General features: G+C 38.1%; 2 protein-coding genes across 2 annotated transcripts; one reads left to right on the top strand and one right to left on the bottom strand.

Moving 5' to 3' along the window:
* Positions 1 to 1,724: 1,724 nt before the first annotated feature.
* On the bottom strand, positions 1,725 to 2,669 carry LOC117080660 (olfactory receptor 51A7-like). The gene has a single exon (XM_033205870.1). It carries the CDS (start codon positions 2,664 to 2,666, stop codon positions 1,725 to 1,727), a length of 942 nt encoding a protein of 313 aa, XP_033061761.1. The 5' UTR covers positions 2,667 to 2,669.
* Positions 2,670 to 22,376: 19,707 nt separating this feature from the next.
* MMP26 (matrix metallopeptidase 26) lies at positions 22,377 to 26,606 on the top strand. The gene is made up of 6 exons (XM_033205869.1): positions 22,377 to 22,496; positions 23,830 to 24,050; positions 24,774 to 24,922; positions 25,546 to 25,671; positions 26,140 to 26,301; positions 26,397 to 26,606. Exons 1-6 carry the CDS (start codon positions 22,398 to 22,400, stop codon positions 26,423 to 26,425), a joined length of 786 nt encoding a protein of 261 aa, XP_033061760.1. The 5' UTR covers positions 22,377 to 22,397; the 3' UTR covers positions 26,426 to 26,606.

The following is a 26,606-nucleotide window of genomic DNA, read 5'->3' as shown; positions in this document are numbered from 1 at the left end:
AGGAAGAAAGACTTCCAGCCTACCAGTTACCTGTCAAACAGAGAAGCCTGCACCTGGGCCTCTAACTCAGTTTCTGCTTACCTGGGATTGTAGCACAGCTTCTTGAGTACACACAAAATCTTAAGAATCAAATCTGTCCTTACGATTGTTCAATGGGCTGTCAAAAGTGTGTACATACGGTCCTGAGTGAAAAGTCTGGGGGTCCAGTGATTAATGTGATCCTGAGTCATGGCACCTCAGTTACTTTTGATGCTTAAAGAACAGTAAGAAAAACTTTATTAACAGAGAGAGTAACACGATATGTATAGAGGTTTGTTGTAGAGGAGAGAGATTGGGCTCAACTCTAAATAAACAGTGAAAAGCAAGAATTTATGGATATGGAGTAAGATTGGGGCATAGGTTACTAAGTGGAAAATTATTAAAAGGAAACATCAAGAGTACGGAAGACTCTGGCTCACCTGACATTCTTAGTGTTTTGTGTTGCTGTAAAGGAAAATATCTCAGTCTGTGTACTTTATAGCAAAGTGGGTTTATTTGGCTCACTGTTCTGCAGACTGTACAAGAAGCATGACACCAATATCTGGTTCTGGCGAGATCCTCAGAAAGTCTCTACTCATTGGTAGAAGGGTAAAGGGAGAATGTATCACATGGCAAGAGGAAGGAAGCAAGATAAAACGAAAGAGGAAGAAGTAGCCAAGCTCTTTTGTTAACAGCCAGATCTCACAGGAACGTAGAGTGAGAACTCATTCAGTCCTGCAAGAACGGTACCATGCCCTTCACGAGGGATTCACCCACATGACACAAACAACTCCACACTAGGGCCCATCTCCAACACTGGGGATTAAATTTTAACATGAGATTTGCAGGGGACAAATGTCCAAAGCATATAGTTGACCTAACAGGATTCTTGCTAACAGCAAGCCAGAATTGTCATACATCAAGTGGGGAATGGTAGAATATGAGGAAATCAATTAAACATCTAGAGTAATCAGATATGGAAGGGAAGGGGCTTTGATTAAACTGACCTAGCATGACTCTTGCTAAAACTGAACAATACAGAGATGAATATGAAAATCAAGGCCAAGTTGAGAAGTAGAGGAGTGAGTCCTTGTAATTATGTAGAATTCCCATTGAAATGTCAAAGACAGGAATCTGTCACCTTAGAAGACGACATTTGATGCTCAGGAAGGAAATATTACAGTAAATAAAATGAGTAAATAAAGCCAATGTTCATTTTATTTTTATAAATTTTTCTTGTATGCATGTTAGTTTGTTTGAATAGTTTCATGTGCAAGAGTGTTAGTTATTGCCTATCTCAATTTCAGTTCCTGAGAACAAGCACATATCTCAAAAATGTCAAAAGTATGTGTTGAAAATAAGTACTTTAAATAAAGAGGTAGTCTTTGGTCACCTCTGATCACTGTCCAGTTGTCATGGAAGTGTATACCATTAGTTTTCAAATTAACATATAGTATAGTCTTTTAATCATTATGAAAATGACAAGAAGACATTGTGTTCATAGGAGTGGTACGGGAAGCTGAGAAAAGAGTGAAATCTGGGAATATATTTTATTTACATCAGAGCCCCAAGCCTAAATACTGAACCAACAGATTTTCAAGTTTGATTCTTTAATCCTAATAAACAGATTGAGAAACTATATTGTAACATGATTAACATAGTATGTTTTCTTATTGATCTAGTCTGCTTGTTTTCTCGACATTACTTCAGCTTTGCTTCTGGCACAGTTTTTCTAAGACGAGATTTCTTATCTGCTGGCTCTTCACACAGTTTACAATGGGGTTCATCAGTGGAGGCACAAGCAGAAAAACATCAACTATGAGGACCCTAGTGATTGGGAAACTATGTTTGGCAAACCGGTAGATGACAGCTAGGGAGATAATGGGCTCATAGAAGATGAGCACAGCACAGATGTGGGAAACACATGTATTGAGGACCTTGAGCCTTTCCTTTTGTGATGCTATGCTCAACACTGCTTTCAGTATCAACATGTAGGACATGAAAATAAATGTCAAGTCTATGATGCCTGTGAGAGCCACAAATAAGCCATAGATGATGTTGACCTTGTTGTCAGAGCAGACCAGTTTCATGACATCTTGATGGAGGCAGTAGGATTGGGACAGGAGGTTCTTCTTACAGTATTTTAGACGTTTCAGAGTGAAAGGAAATGGGAGGATCAACAAAACATTTTTGAGAGAAAAAGCAAGCCCAATTTGAATGACTCTGGCACTGGTGAGGATGGAAGGGTATCTCAGGGGGTTGCAGATGGCAATAAAGCGATCAAAGGACATTATAAGAAGTATAGATGACTCCATAGCTGAGAATCTATGGATGAGAAACTCTTGAGCAATACAGGCATCGGGGGAAATTCCTGGAGCATTGAACAGGAAAATCCTTAACATGGTAGGAAGAGAGGAGAGGGATAGCCCTAGGTCAGAGAGAGCCAACATGGAGAGAAAATAGTACATGGGCTCATGCAAAGAAGGCTCTGTTTTAATGAAAAATAGAATGGTACAATTCCCCAGGATAGCAACAGTGTACATGAGATATATGGGGAGAGAGATCCAAATGCTGGCATGTTCCATACCTGGGATCCCAACCAAGTAGAAAACAGAGATTACCATTTCAGAGGTATTGAGAATCAACATCCCAGTATTTGAGGGCAAAGATGAGAAGCTCATAAGAGGTTTTCTGTAGAGGTATAAGTAGATTGGCTCAAATGCCTGGCTCTATCCTATTGAACTCATTGAGGTCTTATGACACCAGGTATATAGACAAGTTTTAGACAGAAACCTAAAGGGAGAAATGGATAGGTAGACTCAACTAAAAACAAAAAACTGAGGGAAAAATGATGCAAATTGATATCAAAATCTAATCTTAAAATAGATACAGATTATAATAGATACAAGTCCTAATCAAGGACTACCGATCAACTGAGATAATTATACAGGCAAATATTATCCAACTCAAAGACTTGAGACTTTTGCTTTTTAATATAAATGTTGCAATATATGTCCTGTTTACGAATTTGTTTAAAATTTCTGTCATAAAAATTCAGCTGTAAAAAAGTTGTTTAAAATTTTGTTAAAAATTTATAATTTTTTTAAAAGTTCAAAGCATTTACATAAAATTCAGAAAAAGAAACATACATGTATATAGTGGCTTCAATGTAAACATAGATTTTCTTGTCCTTTCCTCAAATCTTCTTTTATATCTCTCAAAAATATGTTGTCATTTTTTATAGAGGATTTTGCAAAATTTATTTTTAGATCATTACGATTTTATTGCTATTCTTTAGAGAATCATTCATCCTCTATTATTTTCTATTTTTGTTAGTGATTACTGATTGTGTAGAGAAACAATATAAAATTTTGTTGTCAAAATCTATCACCCCATGCTGTTCTTTCTCTTTTTGTCTCTTTCCTCACTACCATAGATTTCTGAGTGCCTTTGCATCGTCTTCTAACTCCATATACACCTTTGTAAAGAAATCCTAGGAAGGATTTGTATGTGGTACATGTACACCATGGAATATTATACAGTCATAAACGGAATGAGATCATTTCCTTTGCAGGGACATGGATGGAGCTGGAAGCTATTATCCTCAGCAAACTAATGCAGGAACAGAAAACCAAACACCTCATGTTCTCACTTATAAGTCAGAGCTGAATCAAGAGAACGAGAACACATGGACACAGAGAGAGGAACAACATACACTGGGGCCTGTCAGGGGTTGAGGTGGGGGGAGGAAGAGTATTAGGAAAAATAGCTAACGCATGCTGGGCTTAATACCTAGGTGATGGGTTGATGGGTGCAGCAAACCACCGTGGCACATGTTTACCTATGTAACAAACCTGCATATCCTGCACATGTACCCCAGAACTTAAAATAAAATAACATTTAAAAAAATACCTAGGAAGTTCTGGATTGAATAAGAAATTACATGCAAAAAAGCAAATAAAACACAAGAAAAAATAAGGCAAGTGTTAAGATAATATTTGCCTAGAGTTTAGAAGATCCTTACACAAAATCAGAGAAGGGCAATGTATAAATTTTTATTACTTTGGCTAATACCAGTATGATGGCTGTCTGTCTTAAACACTAATCCAGTTGTGTCAAGTGGCCCAACTACCAACTGAGGGCTCTTTGTATCTGTTAGGCCTAGTGTCCTCTAACTCCCAAGTCTTGCTTCTGATATTAATCTGAAAAGAGTGAGATTAAATCTTCAATGGAAAACTGAAGATTTATTGTAACAGGGCTTGTAAGATTGTTATTTGCTTATTTATTCCATATGGTTGAATCGAGTTATAGGAAGTTCTTTCCCTCCAGGACAGAGGTTCAAAGTGTATTTAATGTTAAAATTGTTTAGGTAAGTGAATCATTTGAGAAGAATGTGCACCTTTTGCTGCTTGAGATCCTTCTGTATGGCTTTTGTATGAAATATAGCCAGTTCCAGCTTCACTGCCTCAAACTTCTCTGTCACTGACTTCATCTCCCCTCCATGCTGTTCCGTCCTGTGCATATATGGAGACACCGTTCCTCTTTTGATTTCCTCCCAAATGTTCTCTAGGGAACATCCTCCCAAAACTTTGGGTTACCAAGGTGTTGGTATTGTTTTTGACATATAGTAACTGCTTTAACAGCTCTGCATCCTTTAATCAATGTACACTTTTTAAAATCTGAGCTTTAAATCCCTCCATGTTCAACCCAGCTAATAACTTTGAGCTCATACCAACCCTCTTAATAAGATAAAAATTACTTCGCAATCAGTGAGGAAAAGTGGGTATAAAAATCTTTCTTTAGAAAATGCTGCACCCTTCTGGAAGAAAATTATTTTATTTTGCTTTACAAGATGTTGCTTTTAGAGAATCTAGAGGAAAATAGAACATCGCACAGATAGGATTGTCCAGTATTCTGTCTTCAGCTCAGAAATGCCTACTCAACTAAATTGCCTTGTTTATAAAAATGCAAAAAAGTTGAAGTAACAGATACAGAATGTCTTTTTAAAATGAAGTTAAAATAAAGTTTAGTATTTACATGAAAGTTGTTAAATAAGGTTATCATGTTCTTTATATTAATAGTATAATGATCTTTGTATAATAATGTTGTCAGGATGGTGTTATGCAGATTGTGACAAACCTTGAGTATATGTTGACATGGAAGCAAGTATTAAATGGTAAAATCATAGCAGCTTATTAAGGATAAAATACTCATCTTAATGCTCTTGATTAATGAGACTTGCAATTGGAACATTAGAGTTTTCAGGCACTTACGAAGATCATGCTTGGTCTATACTTCAAGGTAAGAAGGAGCTGAACGTAGGATAAAGCCACTCCAATCCCAGCTATTAGGCACATGTATTGATCTTGATGGTCTTACTCTAGTCCTTCTACCCTGGTGCCTTTTTAGTGGAACAAAGGCCTCTGAGGATGACAACTCAAGAAGCAAGACCCAGAGGGATTAAAAAGCCCACAGGTCTTTTTTTACACAGATGAGTCCTTAAATAAGAGTGGACTCAAACAGAATCAGCTGAATTGCTATACTGCATATAAATTAGCCATTGAAGATTAATATCCTATGAGACCTATTCTGCTTTATTCAACAGAATTGATTGCTCTCTCATCTGCAGTTATAGGTTCTTCTGGAGAAGTGTTCACAATTTATTTTCCTAGGTCATTATGTTTGTGCCATTACAATTGAGTTTTCCCAGTCACTTTTGCTACTTGCTTATACATGCAATTTTTATCTTATTAAATGGAAGTTTTTATTCTTCTCATGTTTAAGAGCACTTGAATTTACTTTTAGAGGCCAGTCTATGTATACCCTTTGTTCATTTTTAAAAATTTTTATCTATTAGTCTGAGTACCTCCTATATTAAATAAATGTATTTTTACTGTTACATAAAGATTTCTTGCTCTTCTGTTACTCATATTTATCTTTGATAATGATGTTGTTGCAGGTTGAAATCCCTTTGAAATAAACATTGAGCTAAACATTTGTGTGCAGAAGTTTATTGGGAGTGTTTCTATGTTAAACAGCTATCAGGGAAAAAAGGGAAATAGAACTAGTGGAAAGAGAAATTAAGTTCCATTCAATTGTTAGAAAAGCTGCATTTAATCTTGAAGAGATCTCTAAGGCTAAAATGATCCCACTTCGGAATTGTCCTGAATTGGAGGAAAGGCCTGAACCTTTTTAACAGTCTATTGATGGGCCATTGGATGTGGTCTTTAAATGGGAGGGGTCATGACTTTGGATAAAGTGCTCCATTTAGAAGAAAGAAATTCTCAAGAAGGACTCAAATGAGACCTGTTAGCTATAACACTCTCATTAGAGGAATGAATGCTTCAGGTCTGGCAGAATAAGAACATCCAGGTGATTCACTGAGCATCAGCTGCAGTTCAACCATTGCTCACTTTCACCTAAAAACTTCAGAAATAAATTCTGGAAGCAGCTTTTTCAGAATTAGTATAGGACTTTTTGTCCATTCAGAAGCGACAGGTGAACTGTTAATGGGATGATTCAAAGTCCCCTACACTGCAGCTGTCCTGAGGCTCCAACTGTAATATACTATCCCTCTTCTCTAGTATCCAGCTTAGATTCCTATACCCTTAGCTAGAACTTAATCCTTGGCCACCATAAATGTCTCAAGCTGTGGCTTTTGCATTTGTCCATTGATACTTGTAGGCTTTGTGTCCCCACCCAAATCTCATTTTAAATGGAGGTGTCCAGGTGTCCAAGTGTCCAGGGAAAGACCTGTTGGGAGGTGATTGGATCATAAGGATGGTTTCCCCCATGCTGTTTTTATGATAGTGAGTTCTCATGAGATCTGATCTCATGGTTTTATAAGGAGCTCTTCCCCCATCACTGTCTTCACTTACTCTTGCCTGCCAGCATGTAGGATGTGCCTTTGCTTCTCTGTTGCCTTCTGACCTTATTGTAAGTTCCCTGGGGCCTCCCAAGCCATGCAGAACTGTGAGTCAATTAAACCTCTTTCCTTTATAAATTACTCAGTCCCAGGTATCTCTTTAGAGTAGAGCAAAAATGGAAAAATACATCTATTTACCATCAAAACAGGGCAAGAAATATCAAAGGATGTCCAGGGATCACCTAACAGTAAGCATATTCTTACTTGGCCACATTGAGTGTCAGCACTTCTAACTCATTCTAATTATTAAAGTAATTATTTTCTTTGCTTACTGGTGTCATAGAATGACATAGTGCCATCTCTAATAGTTTAACAGAATTATATGTCTTTTGGTATAATATTTTTACCTATGGAATCAGAATCTCTAAGCCAACAGAGCCCAGAACAGCAGGACTAAAACACAGGTTTTCGGAGTGGGTAAATGGAAGCAATGTTTGGTAATGACAACACTATTTTTTTCTTCATAATAAAAATATGTTTTCTTCATATTAAAAAAAGAACACTATGAATATTGATTTAGGTTGTATACTGTGTTCTGGAAGATATGGCCACATCATCTCACATATCATCACTGAGCTGACACTTCAGATCAGTGTAATTTCATTACTCTGTCAGACTAGTAGCAGTTTGAGAAAGAACAAAAGGATTACATTGTTAGGGTCCTACCTTCACCTATTTCCCACCACCAGGTCATAAATTAGGAATAATTTGCAACATAAACAGATGGTGAGGTGTTGTGTCTGATGAGAGCAGAAAAGGACTATACCCTAAAGAAGTTACGAAAATAGGATAGAATCTACCACAAGATATGACAAAGTAAGCATGACACATTGAGCTTGCTTAGTCCAAGAAGTTAGAAAATGAAATTATATAGCTAAAAGCATGTGACTTGTGAGTACTGTCACAAAATATAGAATTTAATATCCAGCTAAAACCTTAAGACATGAAACAAACATTTTGTGGATATTGCTCTCAGAAGCATGTAGAAAGGGGCATCCATAGGAGCAAAATAATGAGCAGCAACAACAATAATACTTGGTTTGCATCCTCACAAGAAATCAAAGATGGATAACCATGAAGCTGAGAGCAGTTGCCTCATGGAGAATTTGCAAGCCCTTGCCAAGATTCCAGATCTGAATTCCTTCAGATTGCAAACCAACGATTGAATAAGTCCCCAGGTTAGTTATGTTATCACCATTATACACATTATACTGATTTCCCTGGTCATGCAAAGGGATTGACTGTCACTTGCTTGAGTAACTATACTGGTGAAAAATGAACATCATGTCATTTTTAGGACTGTTGGATGCAGGATCTGAATTGACACTGATATCTCTAATGTATAATTGGGACTGATGTATTTGGTAGTGGCTCAATCCTTAGTTTAATGAGTATGAGTTTTTACAGTGAGAGAGACCAAACAGAGGTCTATGAAACTGTCTGGAAATGTCTGGGGCTAATAAGTTAATTCCAAAACAAATACCATACCCCAAGGTCATTGATGAAATGTCCCTAACTTATCTCCTTTTAACTCACCTGTGTGGTCTCTGCAGACTACAGTTATACCTTGGAAAGTGACTGTAGACTGCTGGAAGTTCAACCAAGTAGTAGTTACAACCACTGGACAGATATGACTTCTTAGATTCATTAGCCTTAGGTACATGACAGGCATTCATTTGATAAATACTTTTATTCTGTCCCACGTAGAAAACAATAATTCAAAAAATCAGAAATAATTCATGTTTATATGGAACAGAGAGCAATTCACATTTACAGTTTTGCCCCAATGTTATGTTAATTCTCATACGAAATAATTCATGTTTATATGGAACAGAGAGCAATTTACATTTACAGTTTTGCCCCAATGTTATGTTAATTCTCATACACTCTGTCATACTACAGACTTAATGTATTAAGAGTTCAATATTTGTGAAAGGGAAGGGGAAAAAGCAGGATTTGACAGAAAGAAAAGTAAAGTACAATATAGGACTGAAAAAACTGGCCAATCCAGGCAAAAGCTCCGGACTGAGTATTGTCCATTAGGATAATCCCCAGAGAGGATTATTCCAGCTCCATGACCTGGCTTTTTTGCATGTTTTATGACAGTTTTTCTTTTTCCTGAGGATCAGGGTCAGTTACCCTTGAAAATATGATTAATCTTCTTCTGGCCATTTGGTTTCTGAGTATAAAGACACCAAAGTTTCCAAATGATAACTGTAGTTTATTTATGAAAATAGTGTACCTCCTTTCGAAACCAATGAATTTAACATGACAGAGTCCACAGTTGTGAGGGCAGAAAACACCACATCTTCCATGACCCATGTATTTTTTCTTCTGGGGTAGCATCACATGAAGGTCTTTTATTCAATGTATATATTGAACACTCGACAAAATTTCTGCAAGCAAAGAACAAAATATAGGGATGGAAAACAAAAGAAAACATAAAACATATTTAAAAATTAAAATTTAAGTTTACTAACACAAGATAATGCAAAAGGAAAAGTAAACTAATGAAAAACTCAATGAAATAGTGAAAGCTGTGCAAATAAAATGGATTTGCAATAATTCTGCACTATTTATAATCCCATAGTCATAGAATTATACATATGATTTGTTGATTTTCAACTTTTGAAGAAAAATATGAAAGATTACTTTGTGGTGACAAAATAATATAAACAATTTTTAAGTAAAAAGATAGTTCATTAAAAGAAGTATTTGTGGACGTTAATATCCTCATTTTCCTAAGTGAAAAGTGAAGAAATATTATTTGTACCTGTTTTAATGAGAAGTACAATGATCATAATATTGTTTAGAAGCTTAGCATACACAATGAGGAAAATAAAATAATAACAAACATATTTAGAAGGACAGGACTTAAGGAGTTTTCAGTTAAGGTGAATTCTTATTTATTACAACAATAGATATTATCTAAAACTGCAAATCAATAAATAACAATATAAACACATTAGTTAAGTAGTTGAATGTTATTACTGGAAAAACTTATAAAAGAAGAAATTTAAACAACTCAAAATTGTTTCCTTTAGGGAGTGTACTGCAGATAGCAAAGGAGAGTCAAGGAACTGTTGTTTCTTTCCTCAAATCTTTGTACTGTTTGATTTTTAAAAATATAAGCATATATAATTTTAATAAAATATATAGATGTGTTTGTTTGCATACCTGTGTGTACGTCATACAACACTTAATAATAGAGATACTCATTCTGAGAAAGGCATTGTCATGAGAACATCGTAGAGTGTATTTATACAAACCGAGATGGCATAACTAAAGTACATGCTATAGCCTATGGTTCCTAGGTAAAAAAACCATGCAGCAGGGGGCGGAGCAAGATGGCTGAATAGGAACAGCTCCAGTCTCCAACTCCCAGCACGAGCGACACAGAAGACCGGTGATTTCTGCATTTTCAACTGAGGTACTGGGGTCATCTCAATAGGGAGTGCCGGACAATTGGTGCTGGTCTGCTGCTGCAGCCTGACCAGCGTCAGCTGAAGCAGGGCGAGGCATCGCCTCACCTGGAAGCGCAAGGGGGAAGGGAATCCGTTTCCCTAGCCAGGGGAGGCACACCAGGAGAATATATCCCACACCTGGCCGGGAGGGTCCCACGCCCACGGAGCCTCCCTCACTGCTAACACGGCAGTCTGCGGCGATCTATCCGCAAGGCAGCAGCGAGGCTGGGGGGGGGGCGCCCGCCATTGCTGAGGCTTAAGTAGGTAAACAAAGCCGCGGGGAATCTCGAACTGGGTGGAGCTCACAGCAGCTCAAGGAAGCCTGCCTGTCTCTGTAGACTCCACCTCTGAGGACAGCACACAGCTGAAATCCAATAGGGGAAGCAGCGGGGGCTGGTGCAGACGCGAATGACTCTGTCTGACAGCTTTGGGGAGAGCGGTGGATCTCCCAACGTGGAGGTTGAGATCTGAGAACGGACAGACTGCCTGCTCAGGTGGGTCCCTGACCCCTGAGTAGCCTAGCTGGGAGACATCCCCCACTAGGGGCAGTCTGACACCCCACACCTCACAGGGTGGAGTCACCCCGAGAGGAAACTTCCAAAGAAGAATCAGACAGGTACACTCGCTGTTCAGCAATATTCTATCTTCGGCAACCTCTGCTGCTGATACCCAGGCAAACAGGGTCTGGAGTGGACCTCAAGCAATCTCCAACAGACCAACAGACAGTCCTTCTGACTGTCAGATGGAAAACTATCAAACAGGAAGGACACCTATACCAAAACCCCATCAGTACGTCACCATCATCAAAGACCAGAGAGAGATAAAACCACAAAGATGGGGAAGAAGCAGGGCAGAAAAGCTGGAAATTCAAAACATAAGAGCGCATCTCCCCCTGCAAAGGAGCGCAGCTCATCGCCAGCAACGGATCAAAGCTGGTCAGAGAATGACTTTGACGAGATGAGAGAAGAAGGCTTCAGTCCATCAAACTTCTCAGAGCTAAAGGAGGAATTACGTACCCAGTGCAAAGAAGCTAAAAATCTTGAAAAAAGAGTAGAAGAATTGACAGCTAGACTAATTAATGCAGAGAAGATCATAAACGAAATGACAGAGATGAAAACCATGACACGAGAAATACGTGACAAATGCACAAGCTTCAGTAACCAACTCGATCAACTGGAAGAAAGAGTATCAGCGATTGAGGATCAAATGAATGAAATGAAGTGAGAAGAGAAACCAAAAGAAAAAAGAAGAAAAAGAAATGAACAAAGTCTGCAAGAAGTATGGGATTATGTAAAAAGACCAAATCTACGTCTGATTGGGGTGCCTGAAAGTGAGGGGGAAAATGGAACCAACTTGGAAAACACTCTTCAGGATATCATCCAGGAGAACTTCCCCAACCTAGTAGGGCAGGCCAACATTCAAATTCAGGAAATACAGAGAATGCCACAAAGATACTCCTCGAGAAGAGCAACTCCAAGACACATAATTGCCAGATTCACCAAAGTTGAAATGAAGGAAAAAATCTTAAGGGCAGCCAGAGAGAAAGGTCGGATTACCCACAAAGGGAAGCCCATCAGACTAACAGCAGATCTCTCGGCAGAAACTCTACAAGCCAGAAGAGAGTGGGGGCGAATATTCAACGTTCTTAAAGGAAAGAATTTTCAACCGAGAATTTCATATCCAGCCAAACTAAGTTTCATCAGTGAAGGAGAAATAAAATCCTTTACAGATAAGCAAATGCTTAGAGATTTTGTCACCACCAGGCCTGCCTTACAAGAGACCCTGAAGGAAGCCCTAAACATGGAAAGGAACAACTGGTACCAGCCATTGCAAAAACATGCCAAAATGTAAAGACCATCAAGGATAGGAAGAAACTGCATCAACTAACGAGCAAAATAACCAGTTAATATCATAATGACAGGATCAAGTTCACACATAACAATATTAACCTTAAATGTAAATGGACTAAATGCTCCAATTAAAAGACACAGACCGGCAAACTGGATAAAGAGTCAAGACCCATCAGTCTGCTGTATTCAGGAGACCCATCTCACATGCCGGGACATACATAGGCTCAAAATAAAGGGATGGAGGAAGATCTACCAAGCAAATGGAGAACAAAAAAAGCAGGGGTTGCAATCCTAGTCTCTGATAAAACAGACTTTAAACCATCAAAGATCAAAAGAGACAAAGAAGGCCATTACATAATGGTAAAGGGATCAATTCAACAGGAAGAGCTAACTCTCCTAAATATAGATGCACCCAATACAGGAGCACCCAGATTCATAAAGCAAGTCCTTAGAGACCTACAAAGAGACTTAGACTCCCATACAATAATAATGGGAGACTTCAACACTCCACTGTCAACATTAGACAGATCAACGAGACAGAAAGTTAACAAGGATATCCAGGAATTGAACTCATCTCCGCACCAAGCGGACCTAATAGACATCTATAGAACTCTCCACCCCAAATGAACAGAATATACATTCTTCTCAGCACCACATCACACTTATTCCAAAATTGACCACATAATTGGAAGTAAGGCACTCCTGAGCAAATGTAAAAGAACAGAAATTATAACAAACTGTCTCTCAGACCACAGTGCAATCAAACTAGAACTCAGGACTAAGAAACTCAATCAAAACTGCTCAACTACATGGAAACTGAACAACCTGCTCCTGAATGACTACTGGGTACATAACGAAATGAAAGCAGAAATAAAGATGTTCTTTGAAACCAATGAGAACAAAGATACAACATACCAGAATCTCTGGGACACATTTAAAGCAGTGTGTAGAGGGAAATTTATAGCACTAAATGCCCACAAGAGAAAGCAGGAGAGATCTAAAATTGACACTCTAGCATCACAATTAAAAGAACTAGAGAGGCAAGAGCAAACACATTCAAAAGCTAGCAGAAGGCAAGAAATAACTAAGATCAGAGCAGAACTGAAGGAGATAGAGACACAAAAAACCCTCCAAAAAATCAATGAATCCAGGAGTTGGTTTTTTGAAAAGATCAACAAAATTGACAGACCGCTAGCAAGACTAATAAAGAAGAAAAGAGAGAGGAATCAAATAGACGCAATAAAAAATGATAAAGGGGATATCACCACCAAACCCACAGAAATACAAACAACCATCAGAGAATACTATAAATGCCTCTACGCAAATCAACTAGAAAATCTAGAAGAAATGGATAATTTCCTGGACACTTACACTCTCCCAAGACTAAACCAGGAAGAAGTTGAATCCCTGAATAGACCAATAGCAGGCTCTGAAATCGAGGCAACAATTAATAGCCTCCCCACGAAAAAAAGTCCAGGACCAGATGGATTCACAGCTGAATTCTACCAGAGGTACAAGGAGGAGCTGGTACCAGTCCTTCTGAAACTATTCCAATCAATAGAAAAAGAGGGAATCCTCCCTAACTCATTTTATGAGGCCAACATCATCCTGATACCAAAGCCTGGCAGAGACACAACAAAAAAAGAGAATTTTAGATCAATATCCCTGATGAACATTGATGCAAAAATTCTCAATAAAATACTGGCAAACCGGATTCAGCAGCACATCAAAAAGCTTATCCACCATGATCAAGTGGGCTTCATCCCTGGGATGCAAGGCTGGTTCAACATTCACAAATCAATAAATGTAATCCAGCATATAAACAGAACCAAAGACAAGAACCACATGATTATCTCAATAGATGCAGAAAAGGCTTTTGACAAAATTCAACAGCCCTTCATGCTAAAAACGCTCAATAAATTCGGTATTGATGGAACGTACTTCAAAATAATAAGAGTTATTTATGACAAACCCACAGCTAATATCATACTGAATGGGCAAAAACTGGAAAAATTCCCTTTGAAAACTGGCACAAGACAGGGATGCCCTCTCTCATCACTCCTATTCAACATAGTGTTGGAAGTTCTGGCTAGGGCAATGAGGCAAGAGAAAGAAATCAAGGGTATCCAGTTAGGAAAAGAAGAAGTCAAATTGTCCCTGTTTGCAGATGACATGATTGTATATTTAGAAAACCCCATTGTCTCAGCCCAAAATCTCCTTAAGCTGATAAGCAACTTCAGCAAAGTCTCAGGATACAAAATTAATGTGCAAAAATGACAAGCATTCTTATACACCAGTAACAGACAAGCAGAGAGCCAAATGAGGAATGAACTTCCATTCACAATTGCTTCAAAGAGAATAAAATACCTAGGAATCCAGCTTACAAGGGATGTAAAGGACCTCTTCAAGGAGAACTACAAACCACTGCTCAGTGAAATCAAAGAGGACACAAACAAATGGAAGAACATACCATGCTCATGGATAAGAAGAATCAATATCATGAAAATGGCCATACTGCCCAAGGTTATTTATAGATTCAATGCCATTCCCATCAAGCTACCAATGACTTTCTTCACAGAATTGGAAAAAACTGCTTTAAAGTTCATATGGAACCAAAAAAGAGCCCGCATTGCCAAGACAATCCTAAGTCAAAAGGACAAAGCTGGAGGCGTCACGCTACCTGACTTCAAACTATACTACAAGTCTACAGTAACCAAAACAGCATGGTACTGGTACCACAACAGAGAAATAGACCAATGGAACAGAACAGAGTCCTCAGAAATAATACCACACATCTACAGCCATCTGATCTTTGACAAACCTGAGAGAAACAAGAAATGGGGAAAGGATTCCCTATTTAATAAATGGTGCTGGGAAAATTGGCTAGCCATAAGTAGAAAGCTGAAACTGGATCCTTTCCTTACCCCTTATATGAAAATTAATTCAAGATGGATTAGAGACTTAATGTTAGACCTAATACCATAAAAACCCTAGAAGAAAATCTAGGTAATATCATTCAGGACATAGGCATGGGCAAGGACTTCATGTCTAAAACACCAAAAGCAACGGCAGCAAAAGCCAAAATTGACAAATGGGATCTCATTAAACTAAAGAGCTTTTGCACAGCTAAAGAAACTACCATCAGAGTGAACAGGCAACCTACAGAATGGGAGAAAATTTTTGCAACCTTCTCATCTGACAAAGGGCTAATATCCAGAATCTACAAAGAACTCAAACAAATACACAAGAAAAAAACAAACAACCCCATCAAAAAGTGGGGAAAGGATATGAACAGACATTTCTCAAAAGAAGACATCCATACAGCCAACAGACACATGAAAAAATGCTCATCATCACTCGCCATCAGAGAAATGCAAATCAAAACCACAATGAGATACCATCTCACACCAGTTAGAATGGCAATCATTAAGAAGTCAGGAAACAACAGATGTTGGAGAGGATGTGGATAAATAGGAACACTTTTACACTGTTGGTGGGATTGTAAACTAGTTCAACCATTATGGAAAACAGTATGGCGATTCCTCAAGGATCTAGAACTAGATGTACCATATGACCCAGCCATCCCACTACTGGGTAATACCCAAAGGATTATAAATTACTCTACTACAAAGACACATGCACACGTATGTTTATTGCGGCACTATTCACAATAGCAAAGACTTGGAATCAACCCAAATGTCCATCTGTGACAGACTGGATTAAGAAAATGTGGCACATATACACCATGGAATACTATGCAGCCATCAAAAAGGATGACTTTGCATCCTTTGTAGGGACATGGATGCAGCTGGAAACCATCATTCTTAGCAAACTATCACAAGAAGAGAAAACCAAACACCGCATGTTCTCACTCATAGGTGGGAACTGAACAATGAGATCACTTGGACTCGGGAAGGGGAACATCACACACTGGGGCCTATCATGGGGAGGGGAGAGGAGGGAGGGATTACACTGGGGAGTTATACATGATATAAACATTATGCTCATGTACCCTAGAACTTAAAGTATAATAAAAAATAAAAAAATTAAAAAAATAAAAAAATAAAAAAACCATGCAGCAAGCTATTGTACTAAATAGTATAGACTATTGTAACCCAATAGTAAATATTTGTATATCCAAACATAAATAATGTACGGTAAAAATACAACATAAAAGATTAAAAATGCTATGCTTTGGTAGGGCACTTTCTATAAAAGGAGCGTGTGGGCCTCGAGGTTGCTCTGGGTGAGTCAGGTTGTGATTGGTGAGTGAATGTACACTACTGTACACTTAGGCTACCCTAAATTTAGCTTAAAACTTTCTTATTTAATAATAAATTAACCTTATCTTCTTATAACTTTTTTATTTACAAACTTTAATTTTTTAAACTTTTGAATCTTTTGTAATAGCACTTAGCTTAAACACAACCACATTGTATAACTGTAAAAACTATTTTCTTTATATCCTTATTCTATAACCTTTTTGTATTTTTAAATTGTTTTCTTTTTTTATTTTTTTGAACTTTTTGTTAGAAACGAATACATAAACACTACATTGTCTAGGCCTGTACAGGCTCAGGATCATCAATATCGTCTTACACCTCCATATCTTGCCCCACTGCAAGGTATTCAGGGTGCATGAAGTTGTCATCTCCTATAACAATAATTCTTTCTTCTGAAATACCTCCTGACTGACATGCCTGAGGATGTTTTAAAGTTAACTTTACATATATATGTATGTATATGTACATATATAAATACATATACAGAGACACCAATTTTCCAATGCCACACAAATTCTCCCTGCACCCACTCTTTACCTGAGTGACAGAAAAGGTGGCCATGCATTCTGATATCTTCAAAATTATTTTTTCTCCTTTCATCCGGAAGGAGATGGGAAACCATTCAAAATCTTCTGGGAGAGCTCTTAGGCACAGGCCAGATGTTTATATCCAGGAGATCAAATACTACAGGCAAGATGAGAAAGATGAAAACATAGATGCAGGTGAGAGGAGAGAGAGGGGTCTGTTTCCATAGTTCTGATTTAAAAATATATATAAAATCTGGTATCCATTATTAAAACTTTCTGGTTAAATTCACAGGTCTTTTGTTCCTTACATTGCCAATATGTTCTGCCTCATAACTATTTAAAAAGTATGATTTTGGATCAGCAGCATTGCCATCACTTAGGATCTTGTTAGAAATTTAGAACATTAGGCTTATCCAAGACCTGCTGAATTAGAATCTGCATTCTTATTAATATCCACAGGCGATTCCATGCATATTACATTTTGAGAAACACTGTTGTACTTTCAATACATTATTTACCTTATCTGCAGCTGAATCATTAATAAGTCATTCATTTGCTTTCTTAGTCAAGCCGTCTCCTAGCACTCAGCACTCACGTATTTGAGTGCTGGGTCAGGCTTACAGGTGGCTGCTCATCTGTGCCGGCCCTATCAGATCGCATGGGACATACTGGGAGTTCCAGGAGCAGCAATAGAGAGATGTGTTTCAAGACGAGAGACAGGGCAGTCTCATCAAAAGTGGCAATCCAGGCCAGTGATCAAAGATTCTGCCTTCAGAATAAAATACTCTTTGTTTATAACTTCTGTATATAACTTCGAGCATTGTGACCCCAATGACAATTAAATGACCTCAGAACCTCATTTCCTTAACTACAGGATGAATACCATAAAACACCTACTTCACAAGTAGTTGGGCTGATGAAGAAAGTGCATTGTTGACACAGTGTATATGCTCAATAAGTTGTTATAATGATCACTCGTCCTGTGTTGAGCGATCTGAATTATATGCACCTATGTATCGCTAGTTTGTTAAGTATTCACTCACTTCTGATTTCCTTACCAGCTATGAGATTGTTTTTTACTGAACACTTTTATTCATTTAATGAATAATGGGTTCCTTCCAAGTTCCAAAGTCTGTACTACAGATATTAATGCAATGTGAAGTGAAGTTGCTGTCATTAATGAGCCTACAGTGTCATTTATGGGCTGTAAAATATGAGGGCTTCTTTATATTTCATTTTTTTCAATTTTTTAGTAAATTTGTCAATTGACTAATAAGGACTGTATACAGTTATCGTGTAAAACAGAATATTTTGAAATTTCAGGAAGGTTTCGTTTATTAACATTTCTGCAACAGAATTTCTTTTTTTTTTATTTTTATTTTTATTATACTTTAAGTTCTAGGGTACATGTGCATGATGTTTATATCATGTATAACTCCCCAATGCAATCCCTCCCTCCTCCCCCCTCCCCATGATAGGCCCCAGTGTGTGATGTTCCCCTTCCCGAGTCCAAGTGATCTCATTGTTCAGTTCCCACCTATGAGTGAGAACATGCGGTGTTTGGTTTTCTCTTCTTGTGATAGTTTGCTAAGAATGATGGTTTCCAGCTGCATCCATGTCCCTACAAAGGACGCAAACTCATCCTTTTTGATGGCTGCATAGTATTCCATGGTGTATATGTGCCACATTTTCTTAATCCAGTCTGTCACAGATGGACATTTGGGTTGATTCCAAGTCTTTGCTATTGTGAATAGTGCTGCAATAAACATACGTGTGCATGTGTCTTTGTAGTAGAGTAATTTATAATCCTTTGGGTATATACCCAGTAGTGGGATGGCTGGGTCATATGGTACATCTAGTTCTAGATCCTTGAGGAATTGCCATACTGTTTTCCATAATGGTTGAACTAGTTTACAATCCCACCAACAGTGTAAAAGTGTTCCTATTTCTCCACATCCTCTCCAACACCTGTTGTTTCCTGACTTCTTAATGATTGCAACAGAATTTCAAGAACACGTCAGAGTGACTGAGGAACCATGCTCTATGGGGGTTCTCTGGTCACCTTCCTTCAATGGGATAGGGAGATTTAACCTGATTTTTAACCATCCTAGAGAAGTCTATGTTCAGAACATCGGAGAAAATATGAGAGACTTAGAGGATTTTTTTTTTAATTTTATTTTCTCTTCTTTCAAAACTGCTATAGATTTTGAATAAGTTTTAGTAATTTTCACCTTGTTTCTTTCACTGTAACTCCATGAGCTTAGGTTTTTGAATATATTCAGGCTATAGAAACATCAAAGATATGTTGATGATGTTATTGATGGAGATCTGCCAGTAAAGAGAAGCAGCATGCCTCATTTAATACATAATTTGACTTAAAAGTTAGTCAGATACAGATATAAATATTAATATTTGTATCATTTCCATGGAAAGAGTTTTATATTCCCTAAACCCTAGTTTATTAATCTTTGCAATGAGAATATAACAAGGCCTATATCACCGTGAGACTTTAGTGAACAAACTCATATTTTACGAAGTCGATAGAGCTTATCAGGAATAACTGTCTCTATACCATATTTGTCTAACAACAAACATCGTTGTTTCCATAGGCAATCTTAAATCCATCTTGCCTTTTTCAGATTAACCATATTATCTTTTCAAAGTATATCACATATGTCTTATTTTATTAATTCTTCTGATTGACATTCCATTAGTTACCCGTGTCTTTAGCATATAAGTTTCTTCTTTTAGAACATTAACTGGGATACAGCACTCACATTACAATAACATCAACAAAATGATTATTTATATGCTCATTTGATCACATACATTACCATTTATATTACAGTTCTATATTACTCATGGTGAAATGGGTGCCGCTTTTAGTACCTTATTAATCTATATTTTTATTTTCTTTATTCACGGAAATTGTATTTATTTTCGTAGAGGTTTAATGGTATGATGTATGAATCTTAAGTGTACAGCTTAGTGAGTTTCAAAAAGTGAATATATTTGTATTACCCAGATATCAGTCAAAAAATAGACATTTCATTCCTGGATAAATTTCTATTGTGCTCCTTTACAAACAATCCCCTCCATGACCGAGGCAACCACTATACCCATTGCTTTCTACAAATTAGGTTTCCTTGTTCTTGAGCCTCAAATAGGATTACCATTTGGTTTCCCATGTCTTTAATTCAACATGTTTTTAATGTTGTCTATTTTGTTGCATGTGTCAGTAGTTTGCTGCCTGCTGCTGTTGGGTAGTAGCCGTCTATCTGTCTGTCTATCTCTCACCTACCTGTTGACCTGCCTCCACATATATATCATGTTGTTTACTCCTGTTGATGAAATATTTTGTTAATAGATTTGAAGTGAATTTTCTCTATTCATTAATAGTGTGACTTTGGCATGTTCTTTCATCTCTTTGAGTCTCATTTTTTTAACCTATAAAATTTTTATACTGTATTTTAATCTATACCAAAGGTTTAAAACACAGAATTGCCTTGTAATAAGCCCTCAATAATTGTATATTTTTAACAAATTCTTTCATTATCTTCCATTTTAATTCTTTTTTTTTTTTTTCTTGGCGATAGGATCTCACTGTTGTCAAGGCTAGAATGCAGTGGCATGATCATGGATCACTGCAGCCTCAACCTCCCAGGCTCAAATAATCCTCCCACCTCAGCCTCCTGAGTAGCTGGAACAAGTGAGCACCACCATGCCCAGTTGATTTTTTTTTGAGACTGAGTCTCACTCTGTTGCCCAGGCTGCAGTGCAGTGGTGCGATCTTGGCTCACTGCAACCTCAACCTTCTGAGGTTAAAGTGATTCTCCTGCCTCAGCCTCCCAAGTGGCTGGGGTTACGATGCCACCATGCTGGGGTACAGACGGGTTTTACTATGTTGGTTGGGCTGGTCTTGAACTCCTGACCTCAGGTCATTCGCCAGCCTCAGCCTCCCAAAGTGCTGGGATTACAGGCGTGAGCCACTGCACCTGGTCTAGTTGAACAGCTTTTAAGTAGCAGAGTTAAGATCAATTTCTAGAGTTGTGCGACTTTCTTTCTGTCTTTATTTCCTTTCTTTCTTTCTTTCTCTTTCTTTCCTTCCTTCCTTCCTTCCTTCCTTCCTTCCTTCCTTCCTTTCTTCCTTCCTTCCTTCCTTCCTTCCTTCCTTCCTTTCTTTCTTCTCTCTCTCTCCCTCTCTTTCTCTCCTTCCTTCCTTCTTTCCTTCTCTCTCTCCTTCCTTCCTTCCTTCCTTCCTTCCTTTCTTCTTTCCTTCCTTCCTTCCTTCCTTCCTTCCTTCCTTCCTTCCTTCCTCTCTTTCTCTCTTTCTTTCTTTCTTTCTTGGAGTTTTGCTCTTGTTGCCCAGGCTGGAGTACAATGGTGCAATCTTGGCTCGCTGCAACCTCCATTTCCGAGTTCAAGCAATTCTCTTGCCTAAGCCTCCGAAGTAGCTGGGATTATAGGCACATGCCACCATGCCTGGCTAATTTTTTGTATTTTTAGTAGAGATGGAGTTTCACCACATTGGTCAGGCTGGTCTCAAACTCCTGACCCCAGGTGATCCACCAGCCTCAGCATCCCAAAGTTCTGGGATTACAGGTGCGAGCCACAGAACCCAGCCAAGCTGTGTGATTTCTAAGGCAATGAGCTGAAATGGTTTGCTATGAGATATATATGTATATGTATCTGTACATATATGTATACTTGTACATCTATAGATGTGTGTGTGTGTCAACTTATTATCAGTGCTTTGTTTTCTTCAACATACAGCTATTAACTACCTCTTTCTGTGTTTTTCTAGATCTCTTTTATATAGGTCTTGGAGATTTTCATACTCTGATCTGGATCTTTATTACAGGGGACATTATTTATTTCCCTTGATTTTATTCTTTTTTCTCTTTTTAGCTTCTGGAGCAAGATTGAATGTCTCTGACTGGTAAAGTAATTATTCTATAGCTAAAGTGGTAATGAGTTTAGACACACCTCCTGTTTCTTGTTTGTTTGTTTGCTTTTTTTCTCCATTTTTAAAAATGATGCCCCCTATATTCTGAGACTGACCTGTATTTCCTTAACCAAACCTGTGGCCTGGGATGCTGAGGACCATCAGGTGTGAATTGAGCATAAAAATAAATCCCATGGCTGCTTTTGTCACCCTTGCATGCTGGTCACTCTGCCCTCAACAGGTATGGATGATGACGCCACTTACAGATTCAAAGAAAGGGCAAACTGGCACAGTGAGTCATTGGATGTTGCTGGCACAGCTATAAAGGTCCGGTGGCCCAAGTTGGGAACCTGAATTCAAGCAGTGGGACAAATGAGTGTTTGGCATGCAGCTCGTCATCTTAAGAGTTACTATCTTCTTGCCCTGGTGTTTCGCCCTTCCAGTGCCCCCTGCTACAGTCCATAAAGGATGGGACTTTGTTAAGGTAGGTGAACGACTCAGGACCACATTTTTATGTGGTAACCATTGTGGGCTCTTATTTCATGTGTGTGTGTATGTGTGACTGCGTGGTATAATGATAAATACATACATTAATATTATATATGAAAACATTTTATTCAATCTGTGTGTTCATTTTTCTCTTCTAATTTTAAGAAAAAAAACAATTTTTTGTAGCCCCTAAAAGTGTTTTTGGGCCCTAGTCACTGTGCCTTCTGTGCCTAATACAGCCCCATTGCTCATCTCTCACTCTCTTAGTCTTCTATATGGCATAGTGAACACTCCAGTTTATAGGCCTCTGAGCCTGCTAAGTAGTGAGAGATCAGGGGAAATAATTCAAATGAATTCATGTGACCTTCACATTGACTGAGTAATCTCTCAGTGGGTCTACCAGACACTTTCAATTTCTAAAAAATTATGAATTTGTTCCAAACCTTTTAAGCATCCAAAATATCTAAAAAATGTTATGACCGGTTGCAGTCATGTATTTTGTAATTGTATAGGAACCTAGTCAAATTTCCCGCTAATGTTTAGCCCAGAACAATACAATAAGTCATTTGCTTCTTAGTGCCCAGCTCAGCTCATAATAAAACAAAGACATAAAAATGCAGTCATATAATTTAGAAAAAAAAACAGTCAATAGGTTTACATCAAGTACTCATAAGAACTGTGGATAGATCAAGCTGTACCAGATAGGAGCATTGCCCTTAAAGTATTTTGAGTACAGCTAGGGTTCAAATATAGACAGAGAAAGCCTAATTACAATAAAATGTGCTTTTTTTTGTTTTTAGAAGTTTACATTTAATACACCAGACTGGCAGAAAAATCAGTGGAGACAAGGAATAGGTAAACAGTGGGCTCTTCAAAAGTAGCTAAATTAAATGGAAGTAAATGCTAATGAAATGGGGAATGCAGAACCAGTCAATTTTATGTCCTGGAGTGATTGATTCTGTCCTGATTAAGAAAACCTCCCTCAGTCAGAAAGACCAGAGGCCATCTTCCCTGGGCAATTCCCAGGTAATACCTTCATGTGGTTTATACTTGGGTTTCTCCATCCTACAACTTGGAAGCTTTTTCTTTTTTAAAAAATGTTACAGCTTATCTAGGTTATTTTTATTCTGTCACCTGTCCTTAATATCATTTCACTGTGGCATAAAGAATCAGGATGGCTGCCATCATCTCACTGAGAACAGGAGACTTAGGAAGGCCAGACTAAGTACCACCCATCTGAGACCCTCGAAGAAGGATATGCCCAGGGTAATTAATATATAGGTCTTCTGTATTGACTCTTAGTACTCATCCTTCTTGATCTGATTCAGGACTATTTCCATCAATTTTTCCTGACCAAGAAGGAGCCGCCACTCCTTACCCAGGAGACACAAATACAGCTCCTGCAACAATTCCATCGGAATGGGACAGCCCGACTGGATATGCAAATGCATGCCCTGCTGCACCAGCCCCGCTGTGGGGTGCCTGATGGGTCCAACACCTCCATCTCACTAGGAAGATGCAAGTGGAATAAGTACACTCTAACTTACAGGTGCTTGTTATTAAGGTCTAGAGGATAATGTGTTGGGTGATGACCTCAAAGGGCTTTCTACCAGGTCTCTCCTGGAGGCACCTCTATTGTCTTCTGCTTTCGCTGGCAGCTCACTTAAAGCCCAAAATCTGCCTCAGAGAAGACAATACTACCAGATCCTTTTCTAACTTCCTCTAACCATCTCTTTAGAAAGTAGAGAGCATAACCACTATCCTTTCCCTTTGTTGAATCTTTTCTTTTTAATTTTAATGTGTGAGTGTGTGGATGGTTCTAAGGCACAATTTTGAAAACTTAATTTCTGCCTAGGTTACTCTTTCTTTTGGGGATTCTAAATATATTTGAGATATCTAAAGCAAACAGTACTAAATAATGTAGAATGCTATACATTTTAATCTATGTAGAATACTGTATATCTAATTTAATTTAGTTCACATGGTTTTATTTACTTATTCTTCGCAACCACCAGATAGGGCTATTGCTCTTAGACTTTAGCTGACCTAAGAATAATGTGAGATATTGTTAAAATTCTTAGAAATCTATATTTGCATGTTTAATTCCTTAAGTTTCTGATTTAGTTAGTCTGAAATTAGCTCAACTTTATAAATGACCAAAATGAATCCTAAAACTATTAAACGATTCTCCCTAAAGTAGAATTATTCATGTTTAGAGCTAGGATAATTCCCATACCTCTGAACTTTTTCATTTAGAGATTACTTTCCTCAGGATTATCAATTACCCACATGATATGAAGCCATCCACAGTGAAAGATATTATATATAATGCAGTTTCCATTTGGAGCAATGTGACCCCTTTGATATTCCAGCAAGCGCAGAATGAAGATGCAGACATCAAGATTTCTTTCTGGCAGTGGGGTAAGAAATTGACGTGGGAAGAAGGATATGTATATGCCCTGTGTAAAGGACAAAGGGTTTCCATCCTTAAACAAAAACCCAGCTCCTCTATTAAAGTTTCTGAGAAAAAAAAGTCTGAAAAAACCCTAATGCAAAGCAAATCCTGTAACACAGGGAAGACACTTTTAATAAAATAAAGCAATAAAAAAAGAAGTGGTGTTGGCTGCAGTGTGAATATGATGGGGGTATTGCACATTTTCCTTCCAAAAATGATGATGCATAGCTCCCAAATATATTGAAATGCTTTTCAAAGTTGATCCAACCTACTTATAAAAACTTTCAGAATTTAAATTCTCTTTCCCTGTTCCCCTACCATTTTGAAAAGAGGTTATCATTGTTATTATTGTCTAACTTATAAGCTTTACTCAGTGTCTGCCATCTGTCTTTCTTTTTATCCTAGATAAGAGAGCAGGAAGATTTTTGGCCCCACCTTATTTCTCTGCATAGATAATGCCTTAGCCCTTTCACATCCCCAGTGGTAGACTGTTGCACAGTATCCTAAGTCTCTGAGGTTTACTTAAGACTATTCTGGACCTTGTTTCTCCCTCCACCCTCATCGTGATCATAGCTTCTGTTATCCACAGCCCATGAAGATGGCTGGCCCTTTGATGGGCCAGGTGGTATCCTAGGTCACGCCTTTTTACCAAATTCTGGAAATCCTGGAGTTGTCCATTTTGACAAGAATGAACGTTGGTCAACTTCAAACACTGGTAAATGCCTTGTTTGGTGGGAGTGCTAGAACTCTCTGGGAACCTGGGTTTCAGTGTTGATGGTCTCCATTTAGGGATCCAGAGTGGTTAGGGTGATGTGGAAGATTTGGCTGAGGAATCAGTTTTTCTTTATAAGTGAGGAGTTGTGGGATCATTTCTGAACAGAGAAGATCCCATAATAAACACATTGTCAGATTGTGGGTATTTTTTCTCCTTATTTCTTTGCTTCTATTTATCAGTCCCTCAATTCTTTCCATGTGTCTTTTTTGCTTCAAGTTTATCTGTCCAAATATCTTGCCCTTCTGTTTTCTACTTACCTTCTTTCCCTCCTTGCCTACCTTTTCCTTTACTCTCTAACATTAGCCCTTTCCTCTTGTTCTGTTCTCTCCTTTTTCTTTGTTCTTTTTCACACACTTTCTGCATTCCCTATGCATAGTTAATTTTATATTTTTTTCTACAATTTTTCAGGATATAATCTGTTCCTGGTTGCAACTCATGAGATTGGGCATTCTTTGGGCCTGCAGCACTCTGGGAATCAGAGCTCCATAATGTACCCCACTTACTGGTATCACGACCCTGGAACCTTCCAGCTCAGTGCCGATGATATCCGAAGGATCCAGCATTTGTATGGTCTGTGCTGTTCAAGGAAGAGAAGGGAGATCTGGGCAGGAAAATTCCACCTGAAATTTACTGTTTTTTTTTTTTTTTTTTTTCTGTTTCCATAGGAGAAAAATGTTCATCAGACATGCCTTAATGCTGGCACAGAGGACTTATTCAACCTGTCCTTTCAGGGAATTTATTGGAGGACCAAAAACTCCAGTCACTACAGCAGCCTTGGCGACTGCTAGGATGAAGCACTAAAGAATGCAACCCAGTCAGGTTAGCTGAACCAACATTCAAAACACTACTGAGTCACAATAAAGATTTTTAAAAGA

Source organism: Trachypithecus francoisi, unplaced genomic scaffold (assembly GCF_009764315.1).
Source record: "Trachypithecus francoisi isolate TF-2019V2 unplaced genomic scaffold, Tfra_2.0 Lachesis_group8, whole genome shotgun sequence".
NCBI classification, from domain to species: Eukaryota; Metazoa; Chordata; class Mammalia; order Primates; family Cercopithecidae; genus Trachypithecus; species Trachypithecus francoisi.
This window is presented reverse-complemented; position numbering and strand designations above follow the sequence as displayed.